Source organism: Haliotis asinina, chromosome 3 (assembly GCF_037392515.1).
Source record: "Haliotis asinina isolate JCU_RB_2024 chromosome 3, JCU_Hal_asi_v2, whole genome shotgun sequence".
Lineage (NCBI taxonomy): Eukaryota > Metazoa > Mollusca > Gastropoda > Lepetellida > Haliotidae > Haliotis > Haliotis asinina.
Window position 1 is genome coordinate 53,201,431 of NC_090282.1, and position 16,824 is coordinate 53,218,254.

The 16,824-nt window shown below is 42.0% G+C and overlaps 1 protein-coding gene across 2 annotated transcripts in view; it reads right to left on the reverse strand.

Moving 5' to 3' along the window:
- The window catches only part of LOC137278159 (myotubularin-related protein 9-like), a 71,137-nt gene that overhangs the window by 34,083 nt on the left and 20,230 nt on the right, over nt 1–16,824 (reverse strand). For both annotated transcript variants that reach the window (XM_067810332.1, XM_067810333.1), the window contains exons 5-9: nt 16,365–16,493; nt 13,103–13,259; nt 12,337–12,441; nt 6,253–6,378; nt 5,722–5,824 (exon numbers count right to left, since the gene is read on the reverse strand). In XM_067810332.1, the coding sequence (XP_067666433.1) occupies nt 5,722–5,824; nt 6,253–6,378; nt 12,337–12,441; nt 13,103–13,259; nt 16,365–16,493 (620 nt within the window). The remainder of the gene's footprint in view (nt 1–5,721; nt 5,825–6,252; nt 6,379–12,336; nt 12,442–13,102; nt 13,260–16,364; nt 16,494–16,824) is intronic.

The window sequence follows — 16,824 nt, forward strand, 5'->3', positions numbered from 1 at the left end:
AAGCGTGAAATAGGTCCACTTTTGTGCTCACTTGGTCCAGCAGTTTCTGGGCAATGTGTGTCCTTTGTCTCAGGGTCAAATCCCTCCTCTCCATGAATCGGGTACACCATGTTGACGAAGCTTTAAACGAAGAGGGAAGTCCAAACTCTTCCTTCTTTGCCTTGTAAATCGTCAGCGCTTGTTGACGAATCATGTTCCTGGTCAAAATGAAACCCGGCTGCCTTTTTTCATGTATTCACTCAGTCAGGACATCCTCTAACTTCGTAAACGGTGTTACCATGAATCTCCTTGCTTTCTTGTTCCTTGTCATCTCCATAAGCATGGCCTTCTCCTTTCTCCAGTTTCGCCTTTGTCTTTCGTTGACATCAAACTCACGTGCAGCAGCACTGTTGTTAGTTGCCTCAGCCTGAGCAACAACTCGCAACTTGAATGAAGCATCATAAGCGTGGCGTTTCCTTTTCGAATTCATGATGAAAATGTCATTTCCAGAAATTATTCAACCTTTTATACCTATGTGCAATAACTCACCAATTTCCTTGATACAACATCTCCCACTCTTCAGACAATGCTGCCATGTTAATTTGTTTGTACTGTATAAACTTTTATACTCGTGTGCATTTGATCAGTTTCCTTGGTACAACATCTCCCAGTCATCAAACATTGCCGCGATGTTAATCTGTTTGTACTGTATAAACTATTAACGCACTGAACAGACATCATTCACTAATAGGCTTCACGGATTAATTAGAATTGTTTTGAATACCGGTACGAATTAATTAAATGCCTTCACAAAGTGTTTGTACAAACATCGAAACAACAGCAACCTGACCATTTAATATCCTTGTTTATTTACTTGTGTTCCGTTTGTGTAGTGTCAAAACCGTGGTGAGCAATTTTACTCTTCACCGTATGTGACGTCACCGGAAACAGTTGTTGTAGGGGCAATTGTCATTTGGCAAATGGCAATCGGACAGGATTAGGTATTCTCCTTGGGTGGATTTATTGTGTGTAAATAGGTAGGTGTGACCTGTAGCAGTGACTAAGAGCAAAATATTGTTAAAATAATGAACACTGTATAGTTTAAAATGTATTTTATTGATCAATCATAACAAAGTGGCTGTAATCATTGTTAACTTCAAGTCAGGCAGGTGTACTGCTAATCTGTCCGCTCGTCCTGACAGGGACCTGACGACCTGAGAAATACTTTCGTAAAATTATATCTCATTGATAAGCCGAACCCCTTCTACAGACTGCTTTTTTTTGTCCTCAAAATTCGGCTTATACGTGGTAATATACGGTACATTGATGTGACAGGTGCGGTCTGCGAGAGACCACTGCCCTGCCGCTACTGATCGAGAAGGTGAGCTCCCCACCCGTGTATAGACGCATCCACATACAGGTGGTGAGACGTAAACAAACGTCTCTAAACAAACTCTGCCGCAAACATTCAACTCTTGCATCCACCATAGTAGATGAGAGTGAAGCTCCATGGGTAGCATGATCAGTGCAGACGGAACGCCCCTCCTGATATGTGGAGCTAGAAACACTTGCAATGGCCGGAGTTGCAGCTGACCTCTGAGGGTTAAAGCCTGAGCTGGCAGAGTATCCTGGGCTGAGCTAACGCAAGGAGAATTAAGCGTTGCATCTTGCTGAACCGCTCCCTCGGAACAAACAGTTTGTTGATCTCTGTGTCGAACACTGCCCCAATGAACTAAAGGCATCGAGTAGGAATCAGTTCCGACTTCTGCCGATTCACTAACCAGCCTAACTGGTGAAGTAGCATCATGGACTCCATGTGACGCAACAGAAGAAGAGCAGAACTGGCCAGGGCTTGAATGCAGTCATCGATGTATGCTTTGAAGACTATCTCCTTGCGATGCAGAAACCCGGTGGTTGGCTTCGTGACCCGTGTGAATAACCCACCACTGATAGTGGGTGCCTTTAAAAATAAACCAAAGAAACTTGTGATGAGCTGGGAAGATGTGATGTGCAGATATGCATCCTGCAGATCGAGACTGACCATGTAATCCCTCGGCTTGATGATTGTTCTTAAAAAAACTACTGACACCATCCGGAAGTGAGGTGGAGCCTGCAGATACCTCTTGTTGAATACCTTCATGTTGAAAATTAGCCTCAACTTGTCCGAATCATTCTTCGGGAATTGAAAGATTGGTGAATAAAATCCGGGATCGACTGGAGCCGGTCCCAGGGACTCTATCGCAAGCTTCTGGAGTAACATATCTATTGTGGTTCACAAGACATCCAGTTGCTGAACTGGATATGTTCTGTGTTCTGGTAACCGGGTTAAGGGAGGATTCCTCACAAGTGTGAGTTGAAAACCTTTGGACAGAGTGGTTAACACAAAAGGGTGTTCCAGAATTTGATGCATAAATTCCAAGTCTTCTGCCTACTGGGGCGAAACTACCCAGTCGTGCTCTGATGTCATGCAGTCACTGCTTATCCGACTTCCCGTTGGAGGACTGCTTGGAAATGCCTGATGGCATCGGAGCGCCAGAGGACTGACGCTGACGATTGGCATGTCCTCTGCTTCCTCTCCCCAAAAAGAGGATCCAGTCCCTGAGCGCAAGTCTGGTTTGGTGGGTTCATAATGGGCTGGCCGCCAGACCAAGGTTTGCGAAAAAAATCTGTTTGGAACCTATCCTCCCAGGAAGATAGCTGTAGAGGTACCCTCTGATGCATAGCCGTGACGTAGGAGAAAAAATGCCCAAATCAAATCCAGGAGGATGTTAACCTGTTCCTGCACCAAGACCATAGCTGCCCGGATATACGCCTGCTCATGCGTCAACGCATGACTCACAGCCATAGGCACTCCCTCTGTTGTTGTTAGCACCATGTTGAGTGAAGCCATGGCTTTACGAATGGTCCCGTCTAAACGAACAAACTCACGATCTTCAAAACATAAAAGGAGAATAAGACCTCTGCTTAGACCCCAACAACAAAATATCATCATCCACAGCAGTCCACACCAGTAAAGATGGTGTGTCTACCACATTGATGCTGACATCTGAACTCGCCGAGCCATCAGATGAGGGAGTCAGGGTGACGGACTGACGAACACCTACTGAGTTGTGAATCGGTAAAGAAGAAGGTAATGTAACCGAAGCGTCAGGCGCTTGCTGCCATATAGCCACGGCTACACGCACCACAAAAACATCAAAATCCATGGGTTGCGATGTTACCATCTCTGGTACCAGCACCCAGGAGACCGGCAAAGTAGGTCTTGATAAAGGCGTCGATGTAAACTGCAGAGTGCTATGTAAGGAACCAGTCACACCTGAGTAAACCATAGAGCCAGTTACTAATGGCAGCTGCAGTCAATACATGTGGAGTTGCTATTGACACAAGAGGCACACTCCTAACCACCGTAGTGCCGACTGTATGTGCACTAAACACTGCACTTGAACCAACATGGAAATAACCACTCTGTGATCAAACACCGAACCAAAGTTACCCTGAGTAAGCGCATCGAAACCCATACTGCTGTCGAGAGAGCGGCGCTTCTGAATACAGCGCTGCACTAGAGCGATATGGTTGAGGAAGCACTGAACCGAGACTGTCCTGTTGTAGTGGAAGCGCTGCTTTAGAGTGAACCGCCGCATTGACCAAAATCAAAATCCATGGGTTGCACCTGAGGTATGAGTCCGAGGCCTCATTCAAAAAAGTTTCATCTGCTGATTTCGAAGATGACCGTCTAGCAACTAATTTGTGTCGTTCTTTCCTCGGCTTTAAGGAGCAGATTGCCCATCTTCTGCTTGTCGACGATCTCTATCAGACAACCATCTATTAGCTACCTGCTGATACAGAGAAAACTCCTCATCGTCTAACCCTTCACAATACATACATCTGTTAGAATTATAGCAAATGCATCCGAAAGCCACACATAAGTTGTGAGGGTCTGCCGCTGAGAAGTTTCTATTACATTGACCACAACGTTTACGCTTCTTAGATACCTTCTCTTTAGGTCCACCCATGTTTATTCACAATTCCAATTCATATCTTCACAGAGACAACATGCGTCCACACTGTGGTGTGACGAGAAAGAGAATGACAAGTACAAGTCGTCACATCATCAGCTGAGACGGCTGCACGAGCAAGGTGACTGACAGGGGTCTATGGCGTGGGCAGTGGTTGGGTGGTCAGAGGCCAGGAAGATTTGATTCAACTTAGCTGACAACACGTTTCCACACATGGTTGAAGTGAGGAAGACAGATGCATAACGTAAGATAGGATAAATTTAAAAATTATGTATAATTTTGACGAAACACCTACATACAATGAGGCTAATTACAAACCAGAAACCATATACAACTTAATTTGGATAAAGGAATAGAAAAGTAAAATTTGTAATGCCATAGTGGGACTACTGTGCTCCCCCAACCATCCACTAGAGCGATATGGGAGAGAGTGACAAACATGGTTGGTCAGGTGACTGTCTGCGTGGGAAAAGGGAGGCAACTCACGGAAGAGTGAACTTTTACATTCTTTTCAGGGAACAAGAAGGGATTCAAGTGTTCAACTATCATTTGCATAGAAGCAGATAAGCATAATAAGCATGAGTCAGGTTACAGAAAAATCTAAAACCCAAGCAAAGAACACCACACTTGGGAGATACCATGGTTATAACCTTTCAACTGCAATCATGTGGGTAGGATGAAAGATATCAAAAAGTATATAACATCAAAATCAGAGCAAATACAGTCAAACCTGCCTACACCAGCACCTGTCTAATCCAGCACACTGTCATAACTGAGAAAGTTTTGGTCCTGCTATTTTACAACACCATGGTCATCAAAACATTGTCTAATCCAGCATATGTGTTTCTATATTCTGGCATGACTTACTGGTCACAAGCACTTTTACTGTAACTAGCACTGTCTAAAGTTGCATGTGTCTGAGAAGTCCAATGAGAGGCAAATAATCCAATACACTAATTATTCCTTGGTACCCTAGATATCAGAAAGTAGTGATTGTGCGATGAATCAAAAGCTCTGAGCTGGCATGGGTATGAGCAGCCCAATCAAGGTCCCTAAATCCAGTACATCTGTCAAAATCATTGTTTTAATCTGTTGCACAATTACAAAAGATCACATGCATCACAAAGATAAAGACATTGACAAGTGTAAATGGCAGCCATGTAAGAAAATGACAGTCACCATCTAATCTGCCACCATGTCCAGACCAGCATTTTATTTCGATCCTGTTAAGTGCCAGTTTAGACAGGTTTCACTGAATACTACATCAATGCTGTAAATCCTGTATTTTTGTTGAAATTATGCCATAAAATCTATTCATTTTTAGAAAGAGTCTGATGTTGTGTCCGATGTTGTGTCACAAACCAAAAGCTCTTACACACACAAGATAGGTTTTTCTTGTAATTCATTCTTCCAAGAATTCAGGTATGACATGAGCAGGAAAACCTGATTAGACAGCCATATCAACACAGATGCTAATGTAAATGATGTAGCAATTCCCTTTTTTCAGCCACTGCTTACAAGACTAAACCAACATAAACAGGACATATCCCTAGGGCAAAAGAAGAGAATCATGGCAATGATGTATTGGAAGTTGGATTTTTGCAGAATCCTGTGTTGAACTGAACTAATTCTACCTGGTGTTTTAAAAAAATGTACACCTAATCATATACTGGTGCTTATTTAGTTTTGGCTGAAATAAAGCAAACAAACATCAGAAAAGTATTACCCTGTTACTGTCCTGCAGTCATGATCAAGAATAAGCTGGGCAATTGAAGTCACTTGTAGTGTGGTGTCCAAACCCTCCGATCCATGAACCAATACAGTGGCTCCTGAAAAGTGTACACAGAGCTCACTGAAACATGTGGTTTGCATCTCACAAACATTGTACCTTATTAGTGGACATGGACATAAAGGTAACAGTCTGAAAAGTCCAACTTGATGAGAGCATTTCTGTCTCATCTGCCCATTCATATACAAGAGTAGTTACTGAGTCATGTAAAGGATATGGTAAATCGTCATGATGTTTAATCACCAAACTTACATTGTTTGTGATTTAGTTTGTTATCTTCTGTTGATAGCCCAGACTGAGTGTAACTGTGCATTACATGGCATGACCTTCACTGGGACCAAGTGTCATGGACATGCAGGGGGTGCTCCAGGTCATTATCCAATATGTCTAAGCATTTCAGTAAAGGAGTTGACATAATCAGCTGAACCCAGCACGTATGTGTGGCTGCTGCTGCTTCAGTTCACTTACCTTCTTTATCCACACACTGGGCAACAACACAAGCACATGTCAGGATGTCCTTTACATGAGTGAGCCAGTTGCTGGATTCCAACTTTGATAACCATTTGTCCATGCTAGCACCGCCATCACTGGTTGCTACAATAATCAAATTGTTCATTAAAACCTTCTATCACTAACATGCAAGAAGTAACAAGAGTTAGTTTTAGCTTTATGTTTTCACTGTCTAAGGGCAAGCAAGCATATAACAGTGTTTATGCAGAAGCACCATCAGATATCCTCACAAAAATGTCATTTTTAAAGTAAAATTGATATGTAATACTAATCCTGACTCATGCTTGTTATGCTTATCACCTTCTTCTACGCACATTCAACACTTGAAACCTTTGTAGTTCTCTTTGAAGATGATGTATAAGTTCACTTACCCATGAGTTGCCTCCCTTGAATACTTTCCCACCAAAACAGTCTCATGGCTAACCATGCTTGTCACTCTCTCCTGAATATTCCTAACTCTTGGATCTGCTGGGAAATCCAAAGTGCCTTTGGTGTGGGGTTGGGAGGTTGTGACATCATGAGTCAGGATAAGTACAAAATATCAGTTTTACTTAAAAAATTACGTATTTTTCCTTATCCTGACTTATGCTTATTACACTCACTGAATTCGACAGAATCAGTGGTGGGTCAGGGTCTAGTCAGACACCTCTAAGACAAGTGAATCTCTTGGATTCATATCGATGTTTTAAGATATACTAGTACCTTGTTCTCACTAGGTATCTACAGCAACTCATGGATTATGATTTCTTCCTTACCATAAGAGTATCTTCCTTACAAGTATAGGGTCTTAATCACTTATGCTAGCCTGTCCTAGATGTATGCAATGACTCTCAAGTAACAGCTGTCCAGACAAGACAATGTGATAAAGGGTGAGATTTCAACTCATAGCCTTTGTGGTACTGTTAGTTGTTGTGCTACAACAATGGCCCAAACTGGTGAATGCCAGAAACGTCTCTGAGGTAATGGTTGGCAAACACCTTATCTGACTAACAAAAGCAGCCCTCCATTATCGCTGTGATCGAGCACACCAAAGCTCTGACACGGTGCACGTTGGTTGCTCATGGTGGTTCTAGTTCTGCTTTGTAGGCCCTCAGTATAACACTCTCATCCAAAACAATTTGTTGTTCTTGAGATATCTGTACACGTCTCTGTAGATATGGGGATGAATAGGCACTTGTCATTTCTTCTCCTTGTATTAGTCTTTTGCAGATATATCTGCCAGGTTCTTACTGCTTGAAAGTGCGCAGAAGAGCAAGCCGTCAGCTTTCTTTGCTGTGAAGCGTTTCTGCCTTGCATACTTGTCGTTGTACAAGTTGCGAGTTGGATTTGTAAAGAGATAGTGTTACTGCTTTTGCTTCTCTGGCAGGGTACCCTCTTTTCTTTAAGCAAGTCCATACGTGTAGATGGAAGTGTTGACGGATTTCTGTGAGTTTGCTTGGTGTGCTGAAGGATGAGTAGGTTTAAGGGTTAGACTTCCAAGTTCTTGAATAAGACAGGGAAACCAGACTCTCACTGGGCAGTAGAGCACGCCCAAAGTCAGTTGCAGTACTCTCGATTTTCTTGATCTTCTGTAATGCTTGTGGGAGTAGAACAGAGACAGGAATGCAAATGCGTTTAGTCCTTTCCATGACATGCTCAAAGCACCTCTTGCCCATGCTTGTGGAACAGGCACTGGTGAGACAAATATCTGTATCTGTTTGTTGAGCCTTGGGGTGAACAGGTCTGTGAACAGTGATCTTATTGCCTTTATGTTGAGCCAAAATGCCTCTTAGTGGATCATCCATTTTGTAGGAGACAGCTGCAGTGGACGAGGTAGGGTTTTTGCTAATACGTTCTTGGCTCCCAGAAGGTGACACGCCTTTATCCAGATGCTTAGGTCATCTACCATACAGAACAACTGGAATGTGAGCTGTAACAGACTTGGTGATCTTGTTGATCACTGATTCCATCTCCAGCTGGTTGATGTAAAGAGGCTCTCTTGACTCGACCACTTCCTTGCCACAACTCTGTTGTTGAGATGCACTTCCAAGCCTTGCAGTGACACATCTACGTAAAGGTGTGTGTTGACTCTTCTAAATAGGTCCCTTTGCAGACATTTGATGTGTGAGTCCACCATAACAGGTCTTCAGACTTTCTGGTAAGGTTATTATTGGATGTTTACTGTACAGGTGGGTTGTCAGGAAACGCTGTAGTGGGCATAACTGTAGGCTTCCTCTGCGATTCAAATGCTGCGCTAAGGTGTGTAGACCAAGGAGACATCACCATGTTCCTGGTGGTAACAAAGAGATGACTGCATCTGGAATCATGGCTTGGATCTTGACCCAGTGATCTTCTGGGACCATAATACGGTTCTGTCGTGTGATGAATCTTATTCCAAGGAACTGTAAATCTTGTGACGACTCCAACTCTTGACTTCATCAAGTTCACTAGCCACCTAAGATGTGTGAGCAGTCTGGTGGTGAGGTCTCGCTGCTGTCTGAGTTGACTGGCTTCTTGATGAAGTTGTATCCTATCATCCAACTAGAAGGCATGGCCTAGACCTCGGCGAAGTAGATAGGTGATGAAGGGCCAGGTCACTTGTGTTAACAACCAGACGGCCAACGATATTCCAAAAGGCAGGACGCTCCACTGGAAGTGTCGATATTTGAACATGAATATCAGATACTTTCATGAACCCTGATGAATTGGGATGTGCTGGTATGCATCTTGTTGGTCTATGCTGGCTAACAGACTGCTGGATGGATGAGTTGTCTGAGTTGAGGTAGTTGGGTCATCTTGAACCTCTATGGCTTGAGTAGATAACCTTGGATGGCATTGGATGATATTGATCTACCAATTCTACAACATTTGTGGCTAACAGCGAGTTGGTGGTTTCTTCTATCCTTTCTGTTTGGTCATCTGTGTAGTTGAAGACAAACGGGTTGTGGGTCAGCACTGGTGTGGCCTTCAGATGTACTCTGATGCAGCACCTATGAAATGTAGTCGACCTTCAAGATTCCCGCATTTTCCCAGTACCTATGTAGCCAAAAACCCACTGCCGACGGCTGTACAGAAACGGCTGTGGGTGGATGTGTCCAATTGTTCCCAACCCCATCTTCATCTTGATCCTCTGGCAGCATATCCTCTCCTGGAGATGTTCTTGGTGTTCCCGGATGGGTGGCAAAAAGAACTCTTTGCGCCTCTAGAGTTTTTCTTCTCCACAAGACAGTCGTCTGTGCTTTGACCTGTTATTGTACCTCTGTGAGGTCTGTCAGATGACATTGGCCAATGTATCAGTCAAATTGATCATCATCACCTCCCTGGAATCACGCGCGACTTCCTTGGCGACTTCTTCAATTCCACCACAGAAAATAATAGGCACAGACCATGGAGCTTTCAGCAAGCGTTTGGTGAATCTGTCTTTCCATGAGCATGACAACAGCAGATCTGGTCTGCGTAATAGGGCAAGACTGCCGACTTCAAGGCCAGGAGGTCAGAGATGAAGTGGTAATCCTTCGTCTGTGTAATGCTGAGAGGATCATCCAATCTTCTTCATTACTAAGGTCCTGGAACCTAGATATCAGCGCCTTGTTGATTGCTCTGGATCTCCCCAAGCCAAAGAACATCCTTCTAGATGTAATATCCAGTTGAATGATCCGTTTACCTTCCACCTCTTAAGACTTGTTATGAGATTTGTTGATCCATCTGAAATCGTCATCCAAGTCCAACATTCTCATGAAGGGGTCCAAGTGATGCAGAAGGAATCCCTTCACACTATATGTTGGTACATGTTGATTCTGGTAGGTGGTTGCTTTGCAAAAAGCTGTACTGAGGCTTGCGGGCACCCTGGAGATGGGATCAATCAGTAGGAACTTGAGTGAGTCGAAATCTTCATCTGCCATCTTCTAAGGTGAGTGCTTCATTTGACTTCTTGGAGGGGTATGACATGTAAAATCCATTCACGATACATGAAGTTGCCCTCTTCATCTGTAAAGGTTTAGTCCCAAACTTCCAGGTCCGATGAACAGTGCCTTTGCACATCCTCCTTCCGTGCACTGTCCTTCTTTCGCAAATGCTCCTTTTGTGAATGCACCAATCGTGAAACCTTTCGTGAATGCTCCTTCTGTGGATGATCCTTTTGTGAATGCTTCATTTGTGAACCCTCCTTTCATGAGTGCTCCTTTTGCAAATGCTTCTCCTTGTCTGTAGATGACGCTGATCTATATCTGTGAGAGCTGTGAGACTCCAAAGTGGAGTGGCTGATTGTCATTCTGGAAACATGAGGATTTGTGAATGCCCTTTCATATGGACTCTAGCAGACACGAGAATGTTTGTGGAACCTTTAATCTCTAAGACTTCTAAGCCTTCTGCAGTGAGGACCTTTTCAAATGTTGATGTTCATGCTCATAATTTTCATCTTTAAAGTAGTGAGATGTGGCTGTTGATCTCTCAGGAACACGTTTGTGAGCACTGGCTGTTATTGTAGAGTTCTGCTGTTCAGTCCTTTCTTTGGAAAATTGACGTTCCATCAGTCATCATCTGTTCTGTAAATTGCCTTATGAAAGCCCCCAGGTTGAAGTTCTGCGTTGTTGGCTGGAACTGATGCGGAGGATATAAAGTATTCCAGAACGCCGAGCCTTGGACATGGGGGATCAGCAATGGCCGCTGATAACTGGTACTAACAGTCTCTGGTACCTGATGTCTGCATTTCTGAGAGCTGGTCTTCAAATAGCTGACAAGTTGATAAAGTTGCCAGGGATGCAGGTCTCACCGTAGAGGGACACAGCGATGATCAACTGGTAACTGTAACTTCAGGCAGCAAAATTGGCTGGTCAGAAAACACATTTATATCAGCAGGAGGCACACTGTCTTCAACAAAGGACTTCTGTAGTGTTGTCTTACTGAAGTGGAATGACTTGGACGAGGCTGACAATTTCTTCTTCTGTACTGCAGGCGCAGATGATTTCTGTTTCTTCATCTGTGAGCATGCTAGCTCTGTAAAAGACAACCTTCTTTGATGTGGCAAAGTCCTGGTCCAGAACAGAAGCCTGTCCCTGCAAAGTACTCGACACTTCATTTCAGCTGTAGTTCAGCAGTGGTTAGCAAGATTTCATCAATTGTAAACAAAGAACAAAATATGAAAAAGGTCGCAAACTACATAACATTTTGACAAAGTTCAAACATAAAATAAGGCTAATTACAAATCAGAAACTGTGTACAGATAAATTTGGTGAGTGAACTTTTATGTCCTCTTCAAAGGGAACTACGGGGATTCAAGTGTTCCACTATCATTCGCATAGAAAACGGGGATATGTATAACAAGCATGAGTCAGGATAAAGAAAAATGAAGACACATTCATGTGGTAGCATTCTACAAAGGGCAATCCTACATATCACTTTCTGGCATCTGAAAGGAACTTCAAACAGCAACAGAGGCAAAAGCAAGTCCATTCCCTGAGAAAGATGTGAGTGACGGAACTGACAGTGTACAGCTACCTGAAGTTAGTCAGCAGCATAGTATCCTGTTTTGCTCAATGACTTTTGTTATAAACCGACTTGAACATGACACTATCAGTGAGAACAGTTTGTAACAATACTCATATCTCATGCAGACTACTCTGAGTTATGACACAAATTCCTTTTCCCAACATGTATGCAATAAATTAAATCAAAAAGGATTTCATGTGATGACCGAAGAGATTGTTGATGCAATGCATTAAAAACATTCTTTGTAAAATACAAGTTATCATTCGGTGAAATCCTAAAATATTACATCAGGAGTAGTCTGTCCCATCACCCCAGTAATTCAGGATTAAGGATGTTTGGTTATTGGTCAGGTGAACTACTGATGTCGGGTTGTACAGTTAGAAACTGACACTATCATCATCTTCCAGAGTTGAAAGGTGAGTCAGCAGAGACAGTATCATTATTGCTATTTGATTCAATCACAACCATAAATAATGAAATTCTTGAAACTGGAACAGTTAAAAACAAGAGCTTCAAAACAATCAAACAGAAGGTGTTGAATGTTATACAAATATTGTGATAGGACAGTTTCCATGCCTTCCATCAGCTTGATGAGAGAGTCGTGGAATGCCTGTCTCCTTTCTACTGGTTGATGAATTCTCCGCCACTGTGAGTAATGTGCTTCTGGTTCATATCCTCCTCCTGAAATAACAGTCAAAACAAATGACTGTTCTCAGCTGATAGCCATATTGAAAATCAAAAATCTTCGGCAAGTTGGTATATTATGATTGGTGGGAACAATTACATGGAGCTATAACTTCCATGGTCAAGACGTTTCTGAGGTGATGAGCATTATGACATATTCCCACCTGTGTTTCCACAAAGGAGACATGACTGTTTGGGCTCCACCCTTGCTAGGGGTGACTATTGATGGGGAAACAACAATTGCAATAGTGATAGTATTGCAACATACTACTGTGTTCATGTTTGAAGATTTTCCAAATCATACCAGATGATTCTTGGCTCATCATCAAAATTTCAGTATTATCATTGGTGGTCAGATGAAAAGCAGGTATCAGTGATCACTAAATTCAATTCTCAGAGTAAAAGTATTATATATATATATATTTCAAAACATGGACCAAGTAATGCAGTTAATGTCAATTTCATGATGTGTTGAAAATGGAAAGACTTACGAAGTAAACAATCATTTGAACCAATTGTTACAAATGATTGAAACAAAAAATTGAAATATCATTTTAATCTCCCTCAAATACCAGCATTTTTCGAGATGACAGTAAACTTGCATGACCTTCTTGTCAGTGCATATTGGTCAGCATGTTGATGGGAGGAAAACTCATACCTTTTGCTTGTGCCATCTTTGCAACACTCTGCGCCCTTGTATCAACAATATATCCTCTCCGTCCAATTCCAAGAACAGCATTTAGAAGTTTTTCATCTTCCTTACATCGTCGCCCATTCTGCCCAGTGAGAGGCTGACTACTACGCATGATGACTGCCTGGACACAGAAAATTGATAGTTTAGTTGCCAATTTGAGTTGAGGTCATTTCATAATTGTAAACATTTTTGTCTAAGAGGATATATCCAGTAAGATTAAAAAACAGTGACAAAACTATCAGCTGTAGCTGAACTGGGTATGTAGCTGTATCTCAACATCAAAATTATGGTGATCAAAGTTCAACAAGCTTTGATGTTCTACTATCATGTTCAGACTTGTTCAATGTATATGTATCTCTGCGTATGTGTTTGGCACACTACCTTCCATTTCCTTTCATTATGTTTCATAGATTAAAAATAATATGCAGCAGAGAGGTTTCAGGGAATCCTGGCACAGTAAGGCTGGTAAGGTTCATCATCAGCTCAGGGCGCTTGCCCCTTTTACACACACTCAGACTTCTCCCAAGAAACAATGACTAGTCAAACCTAGCAAGAACTTTCCAGAGAATATGTAGACTCCCCAACACTGCAGCCTTCTGCATTAGCCAGATTGTCAGAAGGGTTGTGCTCCCAGTGGAGAACCTGGGCACTCTCCCGATCTGCACCAAATGATCAGGGGGTACCAAACCATGGGCACCGAGAACAATTGGGAGCCTGACGACAGTGTACTTGGGAAGCAAGAGACATTTCAAAAGTCTGCATACTTAGCATGCTTTTCCTTAATCTTAAGAATCACACTGCTGTCAAAAGGGACAGAAAATTCAATGATATAAATAAGTGCACTGACTTTATCAGCTGGGTGTTGGTGATCACCTCCATCTGTAATCTGAAGTTAGGCTGTCATTCTGATTTTCGAAATGTGCAATTAGTACTGTTATTCAAATATCTTTTTGCAATGACAAACCCAACAAGCATCGTCACTACGGCAACATAATCCCTCACCACAAATGATTAAACCAAACATAAAAAGTAATGAAAGTGAAGGTTGTAGTTTTAGATGAAGCTAAATGTCAGCAGAAATATGACTAGTCAGCCTCTCTTGATATCTTGCTCTGTAGTTGTTCAAACACAAAATATTTTCAGGACTCACTTAAGACTTGACATGAATGTCATGGTGCACGAAATGTGCAAAAATGATAATAAAGAAATTGCTTAAAAAAGACATTCAAGAGAAGTCTTGGAAGTCCATGAAGAAAATAAATGAACGATTCCTCCTGACAATCTTAACATGCATGGTTAACATGCTGAAATCTTCAGTGTTGCTGTGACCTTTATGTGAAGGTCACTAAAATCGACTGGGCTCTGTGGCTCACCTAGATGAAGCTTGGTGTCAAATGTAAAGAAAATCCAGTGGATGGTTCTTGAGGTATATCACTGAAAAGCTTACCATGCAGGTTAACATGCTGCAATCTTCAAAGTGTCACTGTGAAAATTATGTGAAGGTCACCAAAATAAACTAGGCTCTGCATTTTCCCAAGATGAAGCTTGGCGATGAATAAGAAGAAAATATAACTCTGACAAAAGTAAAAGGTTAAAGTCCCATTGTGACCTTGAAACGTTGCTAAACCTGACTGAGAACTTTCTCATACTGTGATGAAAAGAACAGTTCTTAAGATATTCCAGTTTGTACAAAAGCACTGAGCCTAAAGCTGTATCCCTTGCTTTGTATTAAACACACAGCAGGAGATAATAATGGCGTTCCGTTCATTTTTATTTACTTTATACCAGGGATGTTATTATCTGCACCATTTGCTGCTCAGTGCCAAGAGACGCAGAACTGGTGATGTCCCAGTACATCAGTCACTGACAGGTTGTGTAGGTTATGGGAAGTAACACTCATGTTAACAAGCAGTTGCTGTGGATAAGGCATCATCAATGCTAAGGTCATGGTGTCATGAAGGGGATACCCTGCAAAGGATAGTCAGTCTCATGTAGGACAGGATATCATCAGGCCCAAGTAGACAGTGGCGGTTTTGAAAATGTTCATCTGGTTGCCCTGGGAGTTGAATTTTCACCATGAAGTCCCAGCGAAGACTCTACTGTGCTGTTTACTCTCGAACTGTTCTTGGTTCATGTGCACTGTCGTTTCGTCGAAAGGCCAATTGTCTCTTCAGACCAGATATTGCTCAAAGATTGACAGATCCCAGGCTGTCGGTAAGAACTTCTTACATTGGTCTGATAGCTTATAGAGGTGCAATAGGAACTGGAGTTCAGGCACTGCAGAGATATTGTTCCCTGTTGCTGCAGTTATTACTACGTCATTTGGTGCTAAATAAGCAGCAAAGTCAGACAGCTTCATTTTCTTAGACAAACCCAACTACTGAAGATATTATTCTGAGCTGAGGGTGTAGCTTGGCAATAGTCTTCAAATTTCTTCCATTTATCAATGTAAAACAATCATGTAGAAGTAAGATGAGCTGAAGTGATTGTTGAAGAATACCCTTTGGTGATTAAAGATCTGAGAGAGAGAGAGAGAGAGAGAGAGAGAGAGAGAGAGAGAGAGAGAGAGAGAGAGAGAGAGAGAGAGAGAGAGAGAGAGAGAGAGAGAGAGAGAGAGAGAGAGAGAGAGAGAGAGAGAGAGAGAGAGAGAGAGAGAGAGAGATACTGTATTACATATATTATGAGATAACATTCCTCCACCTGACGTCAATCAAATGCCAGGTTCCCATCATGTAAGGTACAAAACAGAACAAAGCAACATCCTCATTACAAATCTTGTTAAAATGGAAATAGCCAATAGCCATCACTAAAATAATGTCCAAATATTGATGTTCATGGTGGGATCCATGTACTACTGAATGCATATCTGGTAGCCATAAACAAAAATTCATGGCAAACAATTTTCATTAGAAAATTGCATAAAAATGGCAGTTTTAGGGAAGACATCAAAACTGCAAATAAAGAAATCACAGAGAGAGACAGATCAGATAGAAAGATGAATCACAGACGGATGGAAGACTTCACAGGTGTTTGTTCAGAAATACAGTCTGCTTGCAATTATGATAAAGCACAGCTGAGCTGAAAAGTAACTGATTATCCAACCATTTCTTCTGATAAACAACCTGTTTGCAATAACTTTATTCTATAGTTGAGATAATAAATAATAGACTGACTATTGATATGTTGACTTAGTTCCATGGATACACATGGATGTCCTGGCACTTACCTTGCTGTCTTTATGATAATAGCTCAACACTGGGAATCTTCCGTATTGGCGGAAGGTTGCTGCCTTAGCAACAGTTTCATCGTCCACACATTTTGGAACAATCAATGCCTGTGGGTAAGATGAGCACACCTGCAACAAACATGGTTTTAATGACCTAAAATGAGTAAAAATTGTGTGGTGAAATTGTGTTTTCAGGTCAACTCACTCTTTCAACTTCTTCAGATACACCAATCATTAGGTTTGTACAAGTTACAACATTAACTACCTGGCAGTAACAAAGGACACATTCAACTTTCTGAGTCACCTCAAAGTTGAGCTTGATACATACTTACGAAACTCACTGAATACTTTCACACTGATTCAGTGATATCAATAATGGTGTGATCATATGCCATACTAGTTATTTTACATAAAGACATCCCAGCAGAGTTTTCACTAATAACTACCAGGTATGAAGTTG